The following is a 24,599-nucleotide window of genomic DNA, read 5'->3' on the forward strand; positions in this document are numbered from 1 at the left end:
ATCAAAGTGCAGTCAAATATTTTTCTGAGTGCATTGGGATCCGTATCTGTGCATTGTCATTAGATGCACGTCAGTTTGTTTACTGTTCGACCACTCATTACACGGTGTGCAACTTGGAGAGATGACACTTTAAGGACAAGAATACAGCCTTCACAGAACGCTGGCTGTGCCTGAGGGACCGGTACTCATCCCTGGTACTAATCAATCTTCCAGGGGCTGTTCATTGATAAAAGAGCTGAGAATTTAATTCCACTTTCCACAGTCTTTTTTTTTTTTTACCTGTAATGAGCGGCGTGTTCTTTGTAGGAGTCATTCTGGAGGGTACACAGAGTTGGAAAGATTGTGACGTGTGTGCAAAATACTAGTGGCATATTTCTGTGTGTTCCAGTGAAGCTGGTTTCAGAATCATGCGAATCACAAGACAAAATTCTGATTCTAAAGAGCGTTGAATGCCTGTATGCAGCTATATCACGGGATCAAAATATGTGGAGGAGCATACCGGTAGGATGACATTGTACACGTACGTGTATATGTACATTGCACATGTAGTACACAGTCATAACTTGTGCGGCATGAATAAATTTTTGACAGCAATTCATTCAGTGATTCTTGGGAAATCCAATTATTGTGGCGTGTACAGAAGGATGCCCGCTTGTATAGACGTGTGCCTCTGTCCTGAATAGACAACCAGAATCCCGGAGGGGGTTAAAAGGGATTAAAATCAAAATGCTTTAACCCAGAACTACGGTAGCAGCAAGGTAGACATGAAAGGGACATGTGCTTGCTGTGTGCATTAGTATTAGTTGAGTGGTGCTGTGTGTGGAAATACCACTCTCTCCTGGAGGCTTTGCAAGGGAGGGGGGGGAAGTTGTAATAATGGCATTCTATTGATCCAAGGTTACGTCGGTTGGGGGGGCTGTAAATTCATCGGGCTCCTGCGACCGCTCGGGGCTATCAAGTCTGCGTCATAATCTTGATTCGCTTGGCCTAACCGGCTCAAAAGGAAATCGCACTTGACGAGAGTTAATTGTTTATTCTTGTCTCCTGATTCATTTCTTATCATTTCTTTCTTCTTCCTTGGGAAGAGGTGAAGGAGCCATCGCACTTTGTCTCTGCCTGGGGGGAGTGGTTTTCAATTTAGTGGGGGGTTGACAGATCTAGCCAATATCTTACAAACAGTTTACACCACTTTGCACTTTGTCTTTGTCTTAAACTGATCTGAATGAAATGAGCCCCTGTCAACTGTGGGTGCAATCTGGGGGTTTATTGTGGTCACCAAACAAAACTTGGCCAGGGTGTAAGTCTTGTATGGTACATGTACATGGGTGCAGTGTACATGTATACAGAGCATATTGGATATATGAGTACATGTGCTGATACCTGCACAGTACTTACATGTACATGTATGACCCGTCGTACAAACACTAAATTTAATCATCATTTAATCACAATTCATGACCTGAATGATGTCAGTAATTATAATAATTCCTACAATTGGTCATGTCACAATTGGTTGCTTTGTTTTGGTTGCAGATTGTTTCCAGCAAAAAGTTAGAAAAACCGCTTCTATATAATAACGGCAAACCTGCAGGAAAGGCCATGATTACAGTAAGTTCCACAAAGCCCTGTTTATCCGGATTTACATTGGTTTAGTCTGTTCTCTGTACTCAATTATGCATCTCTTCCAAATTAATCCAACCCCAAAATATTTCCTACTTGCATGTGCATGTAAATCCTGCTTGCTAGTTTCCTGCAAAGCTATTTTGTTCTGGGAGGCCAGTTAGTTCCATTTTCAATGATTGCACGCCAAATGTAATATTTATTTGTTTGCCACACTTTTGCTTAGTGTTAAGGTCATGGGTCATGCAAGTCATGGACTGCCCAAAGAAGAACTTGTACTCATTTGAAAAGTGGCATCACTGTTAATGAGAAATTTAATAGCTTGAAAGGAGTAGAAACAAAATAACAGGACTACAGAAGTCAGAAAATTTCCGTAATCCATAAAAGAAAATGCATGTACATGTAACTTGGCAAAAACTACCGTAAATGTATGCAGTGAACAGAAAAATAAGTAAGATGTTCCTGTACTTTTGTATATTTATTTGCTGAGACATTTTGTTACTTTTTATTGCTTGTCATGTAATCACAATCACCTTTTCTAGTGTTCGCCAACCTACCGGTACATATCCCAGTACAAGTACAGTACATAGTAGCCTGGAGGCCAGTGATACTGATTTGGCTTTGCATGACGGATGTCGTTTTTTATTTACCCAGTTATATTTACTACTACTACTACTACCAATAATAATAATGCTAATACTTTATTCATTTATAAATGTTCAAATTCACTGTACAATGAAGACATTGAGCGTGGAACAATGAATACATTTAAACATGGTTGAGCCGATGGCATACCGGTACAAGGGCGCCTCGCGCAGCCACCAAACGACCCACATTCACCAACATCAGTAAAGGGGAGACAGTAAGAAGCAGTTACAGCTTTAGAGGTGGGAGGAAAACCACAGAGGAATATTCTGGGTAAAACCCGCGGAGTCAGGTAGGGACTGAAAACCCAATCCACGCGTGGACCGGGCTGGGAATCGAACCCGGGACCACATAGGTGGAAGGCGAGGAAAGAACTACCTTGCCAACCTGACTCTCTATTTTTACCCTCGTGACTAACCGGGTTTTGCTTGTCTCATATCATGGAAACATTTACATACATACATTCTGGAATATTTCATTGGACACATCATATTACCGGCATCTTGACAAAAAAAGGGCTGTCCACAGGTGTCTAAAATTGCTTATAGTTTTTACAGAGGACAAAAAATGTCACTGCCCATGCCCAGAAATGCACATGTTGGTGTGTTCCAATGGGGGAGGGTTAGAAGTGGGCCCTAATACCTAAGCGACATCTCCCTTTAAATATTTGTATCAGCCCCCACCAAGTATGAGATTTAGAGCTTGGAGAAAACCGCTTGTCCATATTAGCCATTGAACATTTGGCAGTGGTATGGGAAGGATGAAAAGAGTCCTTTGTTCGAGTCGGCGCACGTTCGGTTGGTCAAATTTGGTTGGTGTCATCCGTAGCCCGAGGGTGACAAGGGGGAAAAGCGATGCAAGCGGTTCGTCAGGGAAGTTTTCTTGATTTTTACGCATTATTCACTCAGGACCACGATGTAAATTTGTTGGGGGTAAAGGGTCAGATTTTTATGTGTGCTTGTGTTCATCGTAAGACATAATATTACCTCAGTAGCCGAGGCTATATTTGGCTGTGAGCAGGTGGGAAAATCTGTACTGAGGTCCTTCGCTGAATGATGAAGTACGTGATGAAATTGAACTTCTGAAAGGAATAGTGTCTTTACAGTACGTTTTAAGGTGTCAAGGAGAGGTTAGGTCCGTGTAGGTTGCATAGTAAAAGTGGGGAATACGTCGTGTATTTGATCTGGTATAAAAGGGGTTCCCAAAAGTTAAATACTTGGAAGAGCCCTAGTAACGCTGCAGGACAACCGTGCTGTTTTAGTACAAGAACACTGTAAAAAAGGAATTTTTGGAATCTTATCGCATTTAGGGTCACTTTCTCTCTGTAAACCCATTTTGGGTCACATCTCTCCGTAATCGTGCAATTTTAAAAAACATCATCAGGCTTCATTTCTTAAGCTACCTCTTTTGATCTCTTTGTCGATCCTTGTTTGTATTTGGCAGTCATCCGTGCATACACATGCCTTCTGATAACAGATGAGTCCTCTAGGGAAATTAACGTGACGGAGAACACTGCATCTGCACCCCAAATTAAAGTGTATCAAAATCACAGTCCGCCTCTCCCAACACACAACCGGTTAAATCATGCTTACGTGTATGCATACGAGTGCAAAGAGAATCCTGCACAGTGAAATATTGAACGCAGGTTTCTTACGGGCCTGTCTGCACTGACAACAGGCAGTGGTGTGATAGGTACATGTACATGTAGGGGAAATCTAAACTGCTGTGGTTTTAAAACCCGAGTGATTTTTCAAATTTACTGGGCTGAGAGGGTTTAGACACATTGTTGATCATATCACACAGTGATTTATACTATTGTTAGATACCGTTACATGTAGCTGGAGCAGTACAAATTGTCGTATCATACATTTACGGTATGTGCACAAAGTCTGTGGGTTGTGTGACACTTGGGTGAGGATAATTTATTGGCAACCATTTAAAATAGGTTGAATTCATTACAATTTACATTAATTAAAGAATAAAACAACATACATCCAAAGTCCTTTTAAACAGCAACACAAACTATAAACAATTCAAAATTATCAAACATTAAAATTCAAATCTGACCAGACACACAAAACTGTCAAAATAAAAATATAAATAATGTCCATAAAACCAATATTTACATCATAAAATACCCTCAAAAACATATTACTACACTCAAAAAAACCCAAAAAACTAGTAAAAACGGCTCTAGACAGTCTTATGAGACACCGCCACGCCTAATATTAGTCAAAACAATAGTAAAATAGTGTGCCGAAATAATCCCTTCCTTTACCTCCCGGTTCATCCTGTAAACTACATGTGGTTTTAAAAGATGTACTTGTATGCGCACATACCGGCAGTGACCAGTATATTAAAAAAAAAATTCACAAGCTTACTCGGGTGGGACTCGAACCCACAGACTCCTGGACAAAGCTCTGGAAAAACACTGAGTATACAGTGTTGTCACGGAGCTACATTGTACATATTGTGTTATAATTAATGTTCATACTTGGTACGTGGGGGTTAGGGCAATATCTGTTATTATAAGCGTCTTCCTGATGCAAAGTACATCTTGAGATAGATATTCTCACTTACACATTCCAGCTACTGGTTTGTATGTTCCTCATCAAAAGATATTGATCAGAAAATTCCAGACCCACATAAAGCCTCATGTCATTAAAGCCCTCGGGAACAATCCACAATGATCACGTTAGTGTCCTCGGTCTGCCGTCCAGTATGCAATTACAGATCAGATCCGGCCATTTGACATTTGGTTTCTCAGTGCACGGATTGTCAACATGCACCTTGGCAGAAATACTCGCAGATGTGCCTAGGAACTATGAAGTCATGGCTTTGATGAATGCAGGAAAAGACTACATGTACCAACCGGCGAGCTAGGAATCAAAAGACATGTTAAACTCATCAGGGCAGGGAAATCTGGATTGAAAGTTTTACCGATAGGAGTGATTTTCAATAAGGTGCACCTCCAACTTTTACGAGTCTGTTTCATCAGCGCTCGAAGGTCAACATCAATTACTAGTATGACATTGTGACCAGCTGGGAGATTTGATGATGGCAGCAATCCAGTGCATGAAATCATTGTAAATCAGATAAAATGTTTGAGTGATCACGGCATCCCATGTAATGACAAGTAGGGAGAGTTGCAAGATGTGATGGGCAACGGACAGTAGACTATGCACATTTATTTACATGTAGAGCTACGGTATGTGTGACTGCTGCAGTACCGTACGTGTACATCTGTGCAACGGAATGGCACAACGCCAGCCTTTTCCCACAATGCTGTGGGTACATGTACTTCTGTTAATTTGAATCGTCTAACATCGGCATCATGAATCACTCCTTTCAGTGTAACAGTACCCGTACTGGTAGGCCCTACAATTGTGCCCCCAAATTAACTAAGATATTTGTGACCCGCTCTGCCAAAAAGGGTATTGAGGGACACTGTGCTATTTCATGCTAAGGGCTTTTTTATATGGACAGGCTGGTATTTTACTTCTTGGTTTATTGGCTTTTATTATATCAGTACTTTCACAATTCATCCCAGAAACCTAACTGTTGCTATGGGCATCAAGAGACTTTTTTCTTGGCTGATTTCTTTTTCCACTTCCTGTGTTTAAAGCAATTTATCTCTGAAAGCAATTCTGTTAATGTGTATCATATGATTATTCAAAAATCAATATATCTACAGATTGCAAAATGCCACAGGGTTCAGACCTACCGGTACACCAAATTAAAGCTTATTATGTTACCAATTCAAATGTGTATGTAACTCACTTTGAAAAAAAAAAGTCCCATAATACCCATGTTTGTGAAGCCGGTCACATATATGAAGGAATGTGTACGATTGAAAGATGACAGACTTGATGGGAAGAGAAGTCCGACATGTAATGCCTGTTAACATTTACCATAACTGCCAATAACTGAATGCCCAAAATACATACAACTGTACATGAATATGGTTCCATGTTATCCTCACATTTGTTTACTTGTTAACCATTCCTGCATGTACTTCTCCCCACAGAGTCTACCTTTCATTTCTGCTTCCTTTCGCATCCATAGAGAAACAAGAAACTCGTACACATTCAGTTGAAAACTGGTCGCATACATGTACTCGCACATGTGCACTCTGCATCACTCATACACGGTAGTCACGGTATGCATGCAATGTGTCGTTACTCACGGTATGCATTCAATGTGTCGTTCCTTGGATCTTGTGAATGACCATGGTGCCATCTGCATTTCCTGTCCATTTGTCCACTGGTCGGAGGATCAACAGTTTATCCCCCCTCCCCTTCCCCTTCCCCCTCCCCAGTTGCCCTTGCTCTCATCAGTCTCCTCAAAACAACGTTTCCCTAGCTTGATAGGATCAATTCCTACAGTCCAGCTGGTCATCATGATGCAGGCCCTTAGCTGGTTGGTTGTGTTTGTGGTGTCCGATGCCCACTTGATCGATGGGAGTAATCCAAACCTTTGGCATCCACTATTAATCAGAGGAGCAGGCCTCATATCTCTCAGCCTGTGTAGGTTACTGCATACTGTGATATTTATTTCTAGTTTTCATTCCTGGGTGCTTCATGATTTCAGCTTTGGCCAGGAAATGCCATTGTAAACAAATGCGCCGATGTACGGCCAATTACTTGCAGATACAGGTACATGTAGTGTGTGTGTGTGTGTGTGTGTACCAAGCAGTCTTGTCTCTTCAGTGGTGCGTGGAGACACGTTTTTTTTTATCCCAATAGCGTTTGTTTTTTTTCAGCCAACAATGGGCAACTGGATAAACTTGTAAGTGATGCACCAATTTTAGGATATTGGATAACTCTGATTAAGTAACTGCAGAATTGCCCTTGATACATGTACAGTGTACATGTACATGTACCTGGGCACCTCTCCTTGAGAATTGATAAATACTAACTATGCTTGAAATGTTACCATTTTTTTTGTTCTGTAGGTCACTGCGGAAGAAATAGCAGAGAACAATGATGCACTTATTCTGTCTTTCAGAGCACACAACTTGGATAAGAAGGTACATGTACTTAATTTTACTATTTTCTCTCATATGAAATGTATCACTCAACCTCGAGTCACAACTTTTCTTGTCTTTTTTTGGATTAACTGGTACAATATTGTGTATAGTTAACGGAATGAACCCCAAAATATTGCATCTGTCTTCATCTGAATAGTACATGTACAGTACCGGTACATCATCAGCCTTCCCCTTTTTATTCATTTTTCTTCTTCAAATATTTCCTTGTTGGGTTTCCTTTGTATTGAGAATCAAGGTACTTGATGGAAGTGTCACGGTTGTATCATAGTGGCCTTTTAAGTTTTGCTCTTTCATTTGGGTCACAGTTATTCTTTTTTCAGGGGAGTAGGTTTGTTGACATTGACTAATTACTTTTTTGCAATGCAGTTAACAAATAGGAAAGACTGGTCTCTGATCATTTGACTGTGTAAATACGTTCAACTTTTGTGTTGGACTGGCAAAAGTCGTAGGGTTTGTACATGTACATGTGCATTTACGTATGGACCAGTTCCTTAACTTGCAACAGTCATGATGAACATCTGAAACTTTTTAATGTCCAGGTCTCATGAGAAGAAAAATACATGCACATATCAGGCCTGACCGAGAAACTGCTGTCCTATGAAAGAAGATACATGTACTTGATTGCCAAGCGATAAAGCATTTATTGTAAACATGTCTGAGACTGTCAGCATTGCACCATACAATGTTACGTGACTCTGAAGTCCTCATAAACTGTTTGGCAAACACGGGAAGAATGTTGTCTCTGGAAACTGGCTGAGGAGCATTAACACGTCAGTTGCTGGCACGTGCAGGCATGCAGCCCCAAGTCACCCTTGGAGTCGTCTGTCAGTGCCTGGATGGTACTCATCAATTTTTGGTGATGTGTCCCTGGTGTGCGCTTGGTCAGATTAGCTGGGGCATTTTAATCATTTTGCTGAAGGATGCTTAGATTTATGATGGTTTCCTTCACACGGAGGTTTGTACTTTTCAGATGGAGACATCAGGGATGATCTTTAGTACACAAGGACGCCATCACTCCCTCACTAATTGCTGGGTGAACTTTACTTTAAAGTGTCTGTGATTTTTTTCTCTCACAAACTTAATGTTCTGAATACCATGAAAAAAGTTTCAGGGGACTGTGGTGCTTATGTAGTTCTTCTGAAGGGAGATGGTTATTCAAGACCTAATTTTCAACACTAGGGAAATTTTAGAGAAACTTGGTAGAGTCCTTTTAAACAGTAATTGATCCAGGAGGATGACTGTGGAACTGGCCAACAGGCTGTTTACATGGTCTTTTGAGGATGGAATTGATGGAGGCCAGGGGCAACTTTGATCATGGACCACCAGTTAACTAGTGGTTGATTTGTGACTACCTAGCGCATGTGCTGTGAAGTTGAAGTGCAAATGACCCTAGTCAACCGTTTTCAGGTCATGAGGCCAAAGGGTAAAAAAGGTGGCTGCATGAAGGGCAAAATAACAAAAGGAAAAGTGAAAATGATTGTTTACCAGTGACATACTGCTTTTCCGGCATTTTTCTTGTAATTATTTTTCTCTCTGCACTATGCTGTAAAAAAAAAATGGTTTATGGCAACCGACGATGCCACCAACCTCGATGGGCTGGTCGTGAATAGTTGACTAGACTAGTCAAGCCATGGTCAACTAGCATGCATTCGATTAGACTCAGTTGAACTACATGTGTTAACCACACACTATGGTCCTTGATTAGATTTGTTCCCCCCCCCAAAAAAAGTGAAGGGTTACGTTACTGTGTTCAGGATTTTGCCTAAATTTTATCATTTTCTGATGCAAGATGAACAGTTCCAGGGTGAGTTAATCACTCAGTATTCAGAGGTATACGGTATTAGACTCTTGAAAGTGTTAATATGTACAGGTACTTGTATATTTTGTTTGTACCAGCAGAACAGGCTTATTTTTTGCTCAAGGGCTGTTGACAACCCTTGACAAACATCTGTGATATGCAGCTACCTAATGCCATGACAGATACACTTGCTCCTGTTGGCGCTCGGCAGATGTATTGTAATTGGTCGGCTATATCCGGTATTTGCTAATTTGGCTAACAAATTGATACCAACCTGCAGCTTTTGTGTTGAGATTTCAGACAAGGATATCTGGTAATAGAAAACTCCTACTTCTGGTACGCAAGCCTTTTCATCTGAATATTTAATCAGCAGCAGAGGATTTTTTTTTATGAGCAAGGATTGGGTAAAATAATGAGCACGTACTGCAATATATTGCAGGTGACCTGCGTTATTCCGCCCTGAAAAAACAAAAAGAAAACAAGATAAACGAAATATGATTTTGTGGTGTGGTACATCTCAATGGCATTCATGATATACACATATTATCCAGAGAACTGTATTTGATGCATCTGTGGTCCTTTTCTTAGCTTACCACTGCTGTTTTTGAGCACAGTATTTCACTGGAATTTGGTGTGTTTGTGTTCATGTACTCCTTCAAGCCACCACCGATATAATTTGGATGGGCTTGTCCTGGTTTGGTCAAATTACTGGTACATTACATCGGTTTACCTTAGGTTTGAGGAGCTTTCCAGCAAAACGCTTTTGGAGTTAGGGTGACTGTTGAAGTCACCAAAACGGATACACATGTTGGGATTCTGCCTCCCAGGGCCCAATTTCACTTACATGTAGCAGTTAGCAGCAAAGTTGTGCTAACTTTGGCCCCCCCAAAAAAATCTGCTAACCTTAAGTGCGATTAGATGCCAGTGCTTAGCGTAGTTGTGAAACGGTTGCGCATACTTAGAGGTTTCTCTTGTTACGTCACTAAGTTTAAGCGAACTTTTCCTCCAGTCTCCATGAAATATGTGGAGCCCCTAGTTACATGTACATGTATTATGACATTGTGTGCTAAGCAGCGCAGTGGATTTGGACCCGGTTCATCAGCGTTACACAGCAATGCGTGAAGGTGTTGTGAATGGCATACTTGGTGCATTTAAATATCAGTACTTGTCATCTGTAGCTTCTGTTCCAGTTTGTGGCTGTGTAGGAAAGTACGTTGTTTGGACTATGTATCTCATAATTAGGGCCCAGATGGTAGACTGCGATAAATTTCACACTGTCCCCTGCATCATCTCGGAATGACTTGGCTTAATCACATGAATGCATTGCATGGCTTCCACTGACTTTGTCTCTTACAAAGCTACGTCAGATGGTGTCGTACATTATGGTATATCCGGGGGGGGGTTGTGATACACGAGCGAATGGTGATCAAAATTCTGAGACCGGTCTTCTTCCATTTGAGATGACTGTAAATTTCACTGTAGCCATTAGATCAGTGTAAAAAGAAATCTTACATTCTGTTTCATGTTTCCATAAAATCGTATATTATATACATGTACTAATGGAACATAGCAGAACAGACTTTTACTGTCTGTGCATGTCCAACAACATTGCTTCAATGAGTCACAACCAAACCATGAAATACTGTGCATTTCACTTGGAATCACAGAAAAGGTACCAATTTTGTCTGTGCTTCTTTTTTTCTCATTGCTTCCCGTTGTGTAGGATATAGGCCTACTGATTGGCTCTACGGTACTTGGGCTTCTATAAAGTTGTACAATACTAAGATCTGTCTATGGCTGACTCTTTCTTACACTGCTGATATGGGATGCTTTTGGCATTCTAAGAGAGGTACCGTACCTGATACATACATTACAATTCATGAACTGACCTTAATTTGATATGCAGTGTACATCACTACAGCGCATACGGTATGTACATGTACATTGTACGACTGCATGAATTGTATGTGGGTTGTGTGTTGAAGTGTAGACATTGACTTCTTCTCGTTGGTTGAGTTTGTCTGCGTGGTATATGTACACAATTTCAGATTTAGCAATTTTGTCACTTCACTTATGCAGTGGATAATTACCATGCAGCTCTTTGGGATGACTGTAATGACCTCAGTACACATTTGAAATCTGCGTTTGTCTACATATCGGCACATGTACCTGTAGACAGAGCACTGACTTGAAGGTTTAGGAGAGAGAGTCTGACATCACTGCAATGAGGTGCATGTATGTGCACGCTCCACTGCTTCGATTTACTCTGCAGGTGCACATTTCCTTCTTTCACTCAGGGTTCAAACATTGAAGGCAGTTCTGTGCCTCATTTCGAGGAATACATGTAGACACCTAGAGGCGCATGGATATTGTCACGGTGCTAGCGGTGCTTTGCCCATGTACAGAGGGTGTGTACAAGAAGCTACTTGACTTGGTAAAGTTGACGTACCAGTACCCTAACATGGTGCGGCCCCTAGCCCAGGTTGGACGTTGTCTTCATTTCATTCCACGTAGTACGGTCAGGGAGTCCACCTGGGCCAGTGCGACCCCTAACGTGGTGCACTTTCATTTTTCGCCTCTCGTGTCCTACCAGGCAAATATTTTTACCTCAAATTCCACAGTCAACGAAACTTCATCAAATCGTGATATTATGCACATACTACAAAGTTCTGATGAAATTTTTGTTTTCAGCTGATTTTACGATTTTTTTCTGATGGCAAAATGAATACTTACCAAATGTAAATTGATCAACTTTAAAGAATTTCGAAAATGTTTAATGTAGGATTTTCTGAGATTTTTTCAAGTGCGCCACATTAAGGAACACCCAGCTGAATTTGAGCTCAATTTCCAGACGTCAACATTTTTGGAATTTCAGATGAAATTTCATGACACCGGAACTGTTCACAGAGGTTCAGCACTATGTGTCACGAGGGCTACAGTACGAGTATTTAACTGTATGACTTTTGAGTTTTTCAACAAAAAAGTTTGGCAATTTATGCTATGAGGGGAAGTTGAAGTTGAAGTGTGCCACGTTAGGGGACTCTACGATATACATGTCACATGTATCTCCTCCCAAAATCTGCTCATCATATTTCTTCACAACATTTATTAGATGTACATGTAGAAACAACTTCAAATGTTTCACTTCATGGCCTCACATGTCTTTAGTACTGAGTTGAGTCAGTGCCATCAAGTTCTCAGGAATTCACTTTTGAGTTTCTTGCATTAAAGCTAAGTAAGATTTGAAACTTTGCATGGTGGAAGTAGTACATACCTGTACATCTACGGTAAGGTAATCTACGGTAACCGGTGAGTGTTAACTCGATGTTTTGACCAGGATGCTTTGGCTGTCCTCCCCAGAGTATCCTGGTCAAAACATCGCGTTAACATTCACCGGCTCTTTTCAGAACCCCGCCTCTTCTTGAAGAGATAGATCCCATGGTGTACCCACAATTCCTTATTATTGATATGTATTAAAGCTACCGGCAGTTGTCAAAACATACTGTAAGTCGTCGGGTGCCCAGCCCTTTTGCCAGGAAGCATGATCACAGCAGAAAAAATGTTCCTGGCAAAAGGGCGTAAGAAATACACTCACTTTATTTAGTAAAAACGGATATAATTTACTACAAAATCAACCTGGGCTGTACAAAAAGCAATCTTTGAATAACTTATTAAAGGACTTATTTTTTTTTTTTTTTCCTTTTTGCCAAGAAATCTTCATATTTCATTAAAATGCAATAGTTGCATACTTTCGTCCTTCTGCCGCAAAAATTTTTTTTGCAGTGATCATGCTTCCCGGCAAAAGGGCATAAGCGCTTACGCCCTTCTGCCGGGCACACGACAAAGTGTACTGGTGCAGTAGTAAGACGAAGACTTAAAAAGCAGTCTACATGTAAATACAATACATATACGGTACCGTATCATTACCACGTTCAGTGTCTACGCGTTTCTACATGTCCCTGTATTTGAGTGCGTCACTAAACTCAAGAACGCCCACTGAAGAACTAATGGTACGGTATATGTAGCTAGTTTGCGCATACTGGTGCATCCCCACTCCTCATATGGCACTCCCATGGATGATCAGGGTTCACTGTGTTTTGCAAAAAAGTACAGTCAGCTTCTGAATGTCATTGGACCCCAGGACTCCCCTCCTTTCCTCCCCCCCCCCTCGCATGAATGATCTCATTACCATCCGCGCGCAGTGGACATGGATATTGATTCTTTCATGTACAAGTTCACACGGGAATGTCGGGTTAGGTTTTCACCTTGAATGTTCGGGCGTCATTTTCTGGGCCGTGTATAATTAAGCTCGGGTTTTTGCTTCGCGGCATATCAATCATTTTGTGTGAATTAACGGGAGGAGCCATGTATCATTTCCCGTGCCGCAGTCCTCCGAGTTTGAATGGACCACATCTGTTTTGATAATTAAAAAGTGCCAAGACAGGGTTCCTACTTTTGCAGTTCCATTTTCAAAATGTCTGCTCATTTGTAGAGTTTGTTAAAGTCGGAAGTTGAGCATTTCAGGTTAGATTGAAGTGCAGACGTGATCGGACCCACAAATTAAGTTTAAGGCCATTTGTCAGTGTTTCCACTTTTAGTTTGTACCGTTACTGTATCAGGAAGAATAAACCGAGCCCTATGCTTTAAAGTATCACTGACAAGTGTCGGACTTTTGGCTGCATTTTGCAACCTAATGAAAATTGATATTACGAGGGGTGAAAAAGTCATGAGTTCCCACTGATTTACCCAGTGAGAGCAGGATCCTTTCAAAGGGTTTCTCAAAACTCAAGAGTGGCTTTGGCCACTGGCAACTTGCTCTGTTACGTTGGGCCGCACATTTCAAGCACACGTTGCAGTGTTCCTCCTTGCAGCCTGAAGTTTGGTTGTCTAGTTTGCTACATTTTCATGTAGTAGCATCTTGGTTTCAGAAAAATAGATGTAATTATTGATAGTCTTTCTGGTGAACATTTCACGTGCATGAGTTGAAGGACATTAATGACATCTTAAAATAGGCCTCCCAGAATATAGTTAAGATGTATAGTCCACAACTTGCTTCATAACTTGGTTCAATTTATGCGGCCAGTGATGGCAATCAGGAGTCTTCCCGAGGGAGGAAGTAAGATGTTAAATGCCAGCACTTGTTTACCAGCTGACATACGAGTAATTGGCAGCAGCTCGGCTGCTCTACCATGTGTTGAGCCTTCTTTATTTGCCTCGTAAACACAGCATCTCAATAATTGCTTGAATGGCAAGAGTCTTGCTTCAGCGTGTGGAGAGGCAGGTTTTAGCCAAGCTTCCTCACCTCACGTACATGTACCTGTGCAGTTGGGGTTCAAATCCCAAGGACGACATGTGGATCAGATTCTTCAGTCTGTATTGATTCTGTTTCAGTTTTTTTCCCCTAGAATATTATTCTGGAGTTCTCCCACTTCTGAATCTTACTTCCTCTTTCATCTGTTATACTCCTGATAAGCTGTTCTCAGGTTTTCCGATAAAGATTCACTTTGCAGACTTGGTGGTTTCATCGCCAGAAAGAATTAATTACAAAATGCCTATGATTATATGATATAATAATATATTATGATAATACAATATAATTAATATAGTTTATAATATAATATAGTATGAATGTATGTTATTTTCAGGATATGATGGGCAAATCAGATCCATTTTTGGAGTTCTACAAAGCTGGACTAGGTGCTGACGAATGGAATAAAGTTCATGTGACAGAGGTTAGTTTCTTTTCTTACTTCAGAGGTGTAAGAATTCAGCTTTTCATCTGATTTTATCTCTTTTTACACCTGCTTTGTAAAAATTATGGGAACTTTTTAAATTCCAGCTTGATGCGGTGTGCAGCTGTTTTCAGCTTTTTTTTTCTGTATGTGGCCACTCACACCCCTGGTACTTGAAAAGTGAAAGTCCGCAAGGTGCATACAGTTCCTGTGAAAATCAAAAACCAAGGCCACTTTAATACAGGCCTCTGGATGTTTCAGTCAAAGCCACTTTGCCCAGTGAAATTTGAGGTCACTGGCTATTAGTAGCCAAGGCCAACGGGCGTCTGAAATAGCTGTCTTCCTTGCCAGTAGTTAAACGAATAATGTCGTCACATACTGACTGCCAGTGAAGACGCAAAAACAAATTCTGCCCAAAATTGATCCTTCAGAAGAGTACCAACCCTACTGTTTCTCAAAGTGCTTATCTGTTGGGCAAGGACTTAACCAGACTGGATGCATTTCATTCATTTCACACGTCATTGATCTCAGTATCTCCTGATGATAGTTGGGACATAACGGAACTGCAGTGCCATTAGGTGTGGAAAACCAACAGACCAGAAGAACATTCTGGGACAAGTTCAAGCGACGACTATAGTTAACTATAGTTTGACTAACACTGCCTGAACAATAGATGGTTTAAACTAGTCAACCGTTTGGGACCAGGCCTCAGGGTATTGTCGCGCTGCTGGTTAAAACGCACTTAACACATTAACATTCCGGTATATTTCATATATCATTATGTAGAGGAAACTATTCACATAAAAAAACAAATATTTCAATGACCATGTACAATTGTACGCTGCGAGACTTGCAGCCAACAATGAAATATTCGTAACGTTCGATGAGATTTAAAATAGGCCAACTAGGGTCATTTGAATGTGCTGTAATTGAATTTTTCTGTGCATTGTTAAAAAGCAACTGACTACTGGTTAAACTATAGTTAGCGCCCAGACGTACCCTGCATTGACGATCTGTAGACACATGTGTACAGATACATGTATATCTGGCCACTTCAGTAGGCTTTTCGCTCTCTGTATACCTCTCTGTATATTGGTAGCAGGCCCATGGGGAATGGGGCTGTAGACATCAAGGTAAAGGGTAGCTGCAATCAATGTTTTTGATTGCAGACCTGTAAAATGCACCTTTGTGGCTCAGTAGACCTTATTTCAACTTTGGTTTCACTATTTCAAAGGGTATTTTAATTCCTTGTTGGTTTTTATGCTAATGAATATTTCCATATTCATGAGTAAACCTGTATGTCACTTCAGTAAGAAGCCTCAATGTTACATTGGTTTGTACACCAAAAAGTCCTGCATTTTTATAGAATTTCCTGGACCAAGTTTTCTCTTCTTTGCTGATTCATTGTTGTTTATGTTCATAGCAATAAGAAACCATCAATCCCTCTCTCAGAAATGCTTTCAGTCAGTAAATTCTTGATTCACATTTTGAACAGAAATACTTATGCACTGAACCCTGTCTTCACTAGATGACTTCACAGCAACCTCAGTTGTCTGGGAAAACGTGGATATTTTTGATTGTTAAAAGCGCGCCCTTTTCAAGGCAACTATCCAAATAGCAGTGTGAAAGAGTTTTCACACATTCAAGAAAAGTACAAAAATGCAGAAAAATTGTGTCAAAGAAAAATTTGTTGCAGCTGCATTTTAAGCCTGGTACGTGGTCTCCTGTGATTGAGATTACTTGTTGTTGGACCACTTCTCTCACAGTGGTTACTAACCCAGCCTCCTGGCACTAGTAACCAGGTCACTTATGACATACATGTAGGCTACTGGCCATATTCCAGTTTACTTTGGCCGATATGAGCCACGAGCTCATGAACGGCTGTATCTAAAGCTACTTGACTTCCCAGATATTGGCTGCTAAAATGGAGGCCAGTTGACATCGTATTTGGAGGCCTTTGATCAATTCAGTGATGATTGGAGCCATTTAAAATCTTTCTGACAGCTGCTCCTGTGGCCAGTTACATGTACGTACATGTATGTTGGAGGCCACCACAGTGTCATCCTACTGAGTCTGTCAAGCGTGTCATTAAAACTTGCCAAGTTTATGAGTCATTTCGATGAATTTGTTCCTGAGGCCACATTTGCCTGTTACCAGCCAGTTTGCCAGTTATGGGCCTGCAGTGTTCTTGGTGAGGCTGGTAGACGTCGCCAGATGTCGTGATCAGGCTTTGACAACCTAGGATTTGAATTGATCTTCTCGGAGTCATTCCTTATTGCTTTGTGGTTTACAGCTCTGGTAATGTTGGCGTTGCGACTTGGCCCGGTGCCTCGCCACACAACTTACACATCACAGGCTTTGTATTAAATTTCTAACTGCCGGTAGCACTGTCAGATTTTAAAAAGTAACATTTCTCCCCACCAGCTGTGGAAATCAGGAACTGGATGATGTTACTGCTATAATGAAAAGAGTTTGTTAAGGGAAGCTTTCTTTGAAAATTATTGACTCTAATCTTTTTGTCCATACATGTATCTGTAAGATCAGACAGTGACTTTACTTTTGGGGAAATAAGAAAAGATTGGGAGATGCACAAACAAACATCACAGCTGGATAGGTTTTGTCAGATTGTTGACACGGTACTCTAGATATCATGGGTTTGAATCCTACTGCCATGTATTTTCTCTGTTCTATTTAGATTTGATTATCAAGAAAGCAAATTAAATAGTTTTCCAAGTTTGCTTGCTGATGAAAATGGTACTTTTATCTCAGAAATGGCAATGGGTGAAAGTACAAGGAATAAAAAAAAAGGGAACAGGGAAAGATGGCTTTCAAAACCTGCACACGAAGAGTTCTGGACAGGAAACGGGAAGGAACATTAATCAGATGTGCGCAGATCTGGCTTCTTGCCAAACTAATGTACGTGTGCCTTTGCATGTTTCCCGAAAGATAAAAATAAATATACGTTTGTATAAAACATGTCGTTTGGATTGCGCACTGTGTGAAAATCCTTGGGAGTTAAACCCCCAAGCCCCCAGAATTCCAGAAATTCCCGGCCATCAGCCCGCCCTTGGCCAAGATATTCTCGGCATCTTAAATGAATGTTGAACGTTTGATGGGTATCCTCTCTGGCCCAATAATAGGAATTAATAGGGAGACAGCTGTGAGTGTATGCATGCTTGTTTGGCCTTAGCTGTTAGAGAATGGTAAGGTACATGTAATGCATTATTTTGACAAGGATGATGTCAGTTTTGCGAAGGATGAGTCAGTGAACTTATTTGTACTTTTTAATCAAACCAACAAACAAGCTCATCAACTTCATATTGTTTGGGTATTAAGTAATTCTTGACATATTCTCTAAGAATTTTGTACATGTCCTGGAAGACTGAGTCTGGCTTTTCTAAGTTCCTAGCAAAATTGTCTACCTTGTCGTCCTTTGCTAGTTCAGATGTTTTACTAGTCTGGAAGTAATTCTCAGTTCTTTTTTGACAAGAATAAGTTAAAATTTCCCATCAGAAACTTCACCATTGCTTCCAACCAATTTCTGTTTTTTTAATGTTGGAAGCACCGGTACTGATGCCTTTAGTTTGTATTTTGCATGTTTACTGATTCTGCAAGTAGAAAATCCTCCATTTATTTTGTCATTTTTATCCCGTTTTTAGGTGATCAAGAACACACTAAATCCAACTTGGAAACCCTTTAAGATATCCCTGCGAACCCTGTGTAACGCTGACTACGACAAGAAACTGAAGGTATTTACAAATGAGTTTTATGTATCTCTTCTTCCCCTTTCTCAGTCTTGAGCCTTCTTTGTCCGATTTGCAAAGCCACGCCTGTTTACAGAATTCCCTTCCCCAAGATGTGTTTGGAATTGAGCAGTCAAATGTGTCCATGCAAGCAATCAGAACAGGAGGGGACACAGGAAACATTACACCGCAATCAGTGGACCGAAACTTGATACAGTGGTTAGGCGGAAAGCTGACAATGTCTGCTCCTTTCCTTCAAAGTCACAGTTGCGCATGCAGATCATGACTGGAATTTTCATCGCTTGGGGCTTAGAAAGCAACGATGTTGGTGCCGGTAGGGCTGTGTGTCTGATGATCATAGAGCAAAAGATTTCCTTGCTTATTAAAGAATGTATCAAGGGCCCACTGTCCAGGCTAGTGGGGTGAGGTGCACACATTAAATGCCTTCTACTGTTCTTAGACATGCATGTGCACCTTTCCCGCAGCTCGCATCTAGGGTTCATTTAGCTCTGCCAGTCAAGCATAGTCCTCAGCCCATCGTACCATCCTCTCTATTCAGCCTCCCGTTGAAAACTTGACGGTTACTCTTTCCACCTTGATGCTTTGTTGGTGCGGAATCCACCGAAGTGTAAAGAAGCCCCCCTCCCCCCAAAAAGACAAAAAAAACAGAAAAGAGAAAACAAGTCATTGACACATCAGCAGCGATGTATTCACTGTGACGTCAGACGAGCTGGGCTTTGGGAAGAGTCAGGGGGAAGGAGTATGTTGAGGGAGGCAGTGGTGTGGACAGTTGCGTTTTGCCACGGTTGAGTAGGCGGGGAGTCCGTGTCTGGTGGTGAGCGCACTCAGTCGTCAGAACATCATAACCTGGGGTGGTCCGTCATCCGTAGTGATCTCCCCACCAATGATTCCTTCTCAGTTCCCCCTTTCCCCCTCAAGTCATCGCTTGGTACTATGGTAGTGACGTCAAGCCAGGAGACGGCTGTGCTATGTATTGATCCTACTCAACCTAAGGACGATGGACTTGGCAAACTTTGGCCTCCTCCTCATTTGTGTAAATTAATAATCGGTGCATGGCAAGTGGTCACCGACATTACTGTTAAAAGCCCTGGCAAGATTTGGAAAGCAGTGAAGTGTAACTTGTAGACTTGAAATTAATGGGCCGTACATTAACAGCTGATGAGCAGCTGTTGATGTGGCCATAGTAAGTTAATAATCAGAGATGATGCTGTGATTAAATACTTCCACATTTCTCTCCTTGAAACCAAGCTATCGAAGACTATATACATTGTACATGTATGTGTGCATTCCGTCCCCTGCCAAGCCGGTTTTTTGTACTACCCTTTCCATCACCTCCCCTAAATTCTCACTACCTCCGGAACTTGCCGGATCCCACAGTCCAGAAATCCTTGGGCCTTTAGGGGAAAGACCTTAATCTACCAGTGTCTCAAAATCAGTGCCATGAGCCAAGGCAGGCCCATAAAATTAGGAAACCAAGCAGCACAGTGAGTAATGCTGGCTGGACTGGACCGCCCTGGATCCCCTAAAATCGTCCAAAATTGAGAGTTGGCTTTCAGAAGATTTGGGTGGGTCCGATGAGTCAGAACAGTCCTTACAGATGAGCCTATCTCCCTCAGTGGGACCAAGATGAGCATTTCCGACCTTGCTCTGCCAAAATTTTCCCCAAACTCCATGCTGTTGAAGGATCAGGTTTATCGGATCAGTCAGTGATTGATGTATCTTCCCCAAAGGGTCAAAAGTCACACCCCATCCCTTCCCCTTCAGGATGGCGGTCAGGAACCCCTCCACTAGATCCTTAGCAGAACCTTTTGCGACCTTCCCTCCCCTCAATTTCTTAGAAATCAAGGATCTCCATTTACCCATCATTCTATTAAAGAAACCAACCCAATTCAGCCCATTTATAATATCCGTGTTCAGGCACCACTCATTCACCCCTTCTCCATGTTAAGGGATTAGAAATTCTCCACACCCTTTTTGTCAGGTGCCAGGTACATGTACCACCCACTTGTTTCCCTTGACAGGAACAAGGTTTGAATATGCCCATTTTATGTCTCTTGGAAAAGTTGAGCATCTGCCCATTATGAAGTTTGCCAGTGTGGACCCGCTACTTTGTTGGGGGGGTCGGGTGAGAACATCCCCCAGACAATGTGTTCCTTTAAGGTCAAAATCTGTTCATTACATCCCTGCGTGGAGGGTTTGAAGATCTGCCCTCGCTTTACGGGGGCAGAGGTAGATGTTGGAATATACATGTATGTACGCATACCTGTCCTCTATATCCTGGCCAATAACTACACGCGAAGGGGCATGGTTTGATGGGGGAGGGGAAGATCTGCCCACCCCTGTCTTGAAGGATTTTGTGCGGGAGCGCACCCCATTCACCTGTCAGCCGGTGAATGGATTCCAGATTGGTAGACTAAAATCATGTACAGTGAGAATCCTGGAAGGTTTGGAAATCTTGGAATTCCAATTACCGGTATGTTCACAATGTGAAAACGAAATATCGATTTGTGAAGTTGGATGAACCAGAGAGCTACTTATGCAAGGCCTGATCAAACGGGTAAGGAAGTTTCTATAATTGAATTTGGTACAAGTTTGGGGCCGTACTTTCAGATTCATGTAAAAGAGGAGTATGGGTATTTGTTCACAAGTGTCTGTTAGTTGGTTTCTTTTTAAACATTTTTTTATTTCATTTTGTTGTTGTTAGTTTTATTTTAAAATATTGATTGGAGTGAATTCTATTTTTTTATAGTTTTCCTCTCAGTCAACTGAATTAAATATCCCTGAAATTTTAAAAGAAACTGGATTGAAACCATTCTTCTGAGAAACACAGAAATCTGAAATATTGATTTTGTGTTTTTTTATGTTGTGGTGGGAGGCAGAATGATTTTGATGAGAGATCTTCGAGTTATCCTCGGGATATCTGATTTCTATTCCTCTGCTTACATCACAAAGGAAGCCACCTGACCGCACACATATATGTAATGGCAGCATATGTTTTTGGCATCGGGGGGGAGGGTGGCATAATATCAACCCGACTGCTGCCCACAATTAGTGGAGAAAGTCTTTTATTTCCTGAAAGAACTACCTCTCATGCTTAATCTCTCCACAAAACTGTATGTGTAGATGGGATATTATTTATAGTCCAAGGCTAATTTGAGCACCGGGGCAGGCCCAGTACATTGAAAATGAGACCATGTGTGACATACATACATGTACGTGTAATGGAAAAGACATACCGGTCGGCCAGGCTTTTTAATGTTGTCTTTTGTGAATTTTTTTTTTCTGTCCATTCACTCTATTTGTATGCTTTTTTTGGTTTGAGTCATTTACATGTAAGTTCACTTACCCCTCTCTGAAAAGAGACATGAAAAAAAAAAAAGACTCTTGACAATGTGGAACAAATAATGTACACATGGTATGCAACTCCTGGAAGTGAGAAAAAGCCAAAGAGTCACAAATAGAAGCACAAATTGCAGTACAGGAAACCCAAAATGTTTGATGGCGAAAACAGGCCGTTAACTGAGTTACATGTTTCCATGAGTCCATGTTTACTGTGCATACTGGTACATTGCCTGGTGTTCGCCCTGCTTGTGCTCAGCAAATGAGGCTGCTTAGCAGTGTTTTTAGCTGGAGGTGTGAGTTTTCAAGTGCATTGCTTACAGACCTTAAGCATCCAGTAGTCCGACCTTTGTTGGAGTGCGCATTTGACAGTCGCTCTAAATCACTTGACATTGTAGCTGAGGGTCAGGATTGCTCAGTGTCACTCGCCATTTAAAAGTCTGCCATTCTGAATCAACAAGGCCCAGCGGCCCCACATCCCGATTCCATTTAACCCTTGGAATTTACAAATGTGTACATGTAGTCATGTACTCGTACTCACTTGCCAGCAGACCGACTGTCTGTCTTCTTCCCTGTGTATAAATAGGTTTCCTAGCTGGCAGTCTGACCCACTGGCTTCTTGCTCAGAGGAATAGTAATGGGGTTCCGTCAACACGAGCAAATTATGGGGAATTCTTTACTTATCCAATGATCTCCCATGTACATGTATTGAGTAACATTAACCGCCACCGTAATTGTTCAAAACAGCCCAGGTATATATTGCATCTATTTGCAGATGACAGTGATATTCAGTGTATTGTTTTTCCAATGTGATTTTTTTTTCGGTGGAGGGAGCAGTTGTAATATAATGGAATGTTTTCTGGACTTGCATTTACACAGTTTTGGTTGCAGATTTCACAGTGTATGGTTTTTGGCCATTACAGGTTGTGTGTAAGGACTATGACTTTGACGGAGGCCACGACCTCGTTGGGGTCTTCTTCACGACAGCGCGGGAAATCCGCTCAGCGTGCAAAAGTCAGGTAGCCTCCTTGGGCCGACATGGTGTCGGTTGCTGTCATGAACCCTGTTTATTGACCTTTGAACCCTCTTTCTCTCACCCCCCCCACAGGTCATGTGTTTTGATCATGATGAAGGTAGCGCGAACGACCTGATTGGTGAATTCTACACCACTGCTCGGCAACTGGTCGAGAGTGGTAGCCGACAGGTACCTTGATCTGTTCTGGGACTTTCTGTCGTTGTCATGGTAACCAAACTGAAAAATGCTGTCATTACAGAATGGACAAAAATTAAAATGCATAGGAATCATCTTGCCCTAAATTTGAATCATTAAGCTTCTTATCCGTGCGAAACTCAACTCATGCCCCAACCTCACATGATGCATTCCATTGTCATCCCGGATAATTTAACTCATGAAGACCATTTGACCTTTGACCCTGACCACTGAAGCATTTATCATGACCCCCCCGACCCATCACATTAATTTGTCATGTGCATGCTTTAACAGCACTATTTGTCAAGAAATGTGAAAAAAATTTTGAATCAAAACCATTTTCAAACGACTTTCTTTATTACACAACAATTTTTCAGAATTTTGGCCATTGGACCTGAAATTGGAAAGGAAGTCAATGCTTATCATTTCTTCAAAAAGACGAGCATCTCAATTTTTTTTTTCACTTGTCCGCTGCATTTTGGTGCACATTTTTTATACAAATGTTTTAAAATTGCACTTTGAATTTTTATCAAGAAGTTATTTACAAGAAGTTGTTTTTAAAATCCAACTTCAAAAACCTGTTATGATGGCATGGTTTGGTTTTCCTGTCATGTCATGTATTGTTTCATTCATGTCATTATGAACAATTCCGTTTGGTTATTTAGTAACTTCATTTCATCATCAAAATGAATTTTCATTCACCTTTTGTCCGTCTTTTGTTTGTTTTGTTGTCATCAATTGTGCAGTAATTGTAACCATTTTGTTAAGCATTGTTTTGTAATCTGTTAAGTCATTAGTATGTAACTGCATAAGCACTCAATATTGACTGATAAAGTATTGCTTTATATAATGTACTAACTTGTAACTTCATTAACTTTTATAAAATAGAACACCTTCCCTGACCATAAACATTGTAATAGTGAAACACACATGGCTTGATATGATATGAATGATTTTTATTCATAAAAATTACTGTTCTAATTAACCAATTAATCATAAGCCAAATCATTTCTCAGACTTACACAGAGGTTTGCATGTTTTTATCACTCAAAGTTTGCTCTCCATTGCATTGTGACAAACTTCATAAGTGTTTTGTGATTAATTTAGGCTTTTATCCCAAAGTGTAGAATTCCTTTGTAAGTTGTAGGTTAAACTCAGTTTAAACTCAGTTTAACTCAGTTTTTGTTTCTTAATGACACTATGCTTTGATGATGATCAGTTGCCCCGGCTGCATCTGATAGGTTTCTGTGTGTTAGGGTCGGGATGCAGTACCAAGCTGTTCTTGTCAGTGAACTTAATACTGTGTCTCATAGATTCTGTCGTGGCATCGATAGATTCACTACAGCAATCATTTCAACCAAAAGTTCAACCCACTCGTCCTCCAGAAAGTAAATGTCAATTCGTCATGATATCTCCCTAAACCTGTTTTAAGGGTACGTTT

At 41.0% G+C, this 24,599-nt stretch overlaps 1 protein-coding gene across 3 annotated transcripts in view; it reads left to right on the top strand.

The window, feature by feature from the left end:
* LOC110981333 (copine-3-like) overlaps nucleotides 1-24,599 on the top strand; it is a 58,212-nt gene that overhangs the window by 16,419 nt on the left and 17,194 nt on the right. For 2 of the 3 annotated variants that reach the window (XM_087137604.1, XM_022238839.2), the window contains exons 4-8: nucleotides 1,534-1,608; nucleotides 7,220-7,294; nucleotides 14,759-14,845; nucleotides 18,505-18,594; nucleotides 23,057-23,152. In XM_087137604.1, coding sequence (XP_086993730.1) covers nucleotides 1,534-1,608; nucleotides 7,220-7,294; nucleotides 14,759-14,845; nucleotides 18,505-18,594; nucleotides 23,057-23,152 — 423 coding nt within the window. Of the gene's footprint in view, nucleotides 1-1,533; nucleotides 1,609-7,219; nucleotides 7,295-14,758; nucleotides 14,846-18,504; nucleotides 18,595-22,871; nucleotides 22,968-23,056; nucleotides 23,153-24,599 lie in introns of all 3 variants that reach the window. The other variant, XM_022238840.2, reaches the window with a different exon arrangement.

This window comes from Acanthaster planci, linkage group LG06, assembly GCF_054643075.1.
Source record: "Acanthaster planci isolate LZ-2023a linkage group LG06, COTS_SCS, whole genome shotgun sequence".
Taxonomy (NCBI): Eukaryota; Metazoa; Echinodermata; class Asteroidea; order Valvatida; family Acanthasteridae; genus Acanthaster; species Acanthaster planci.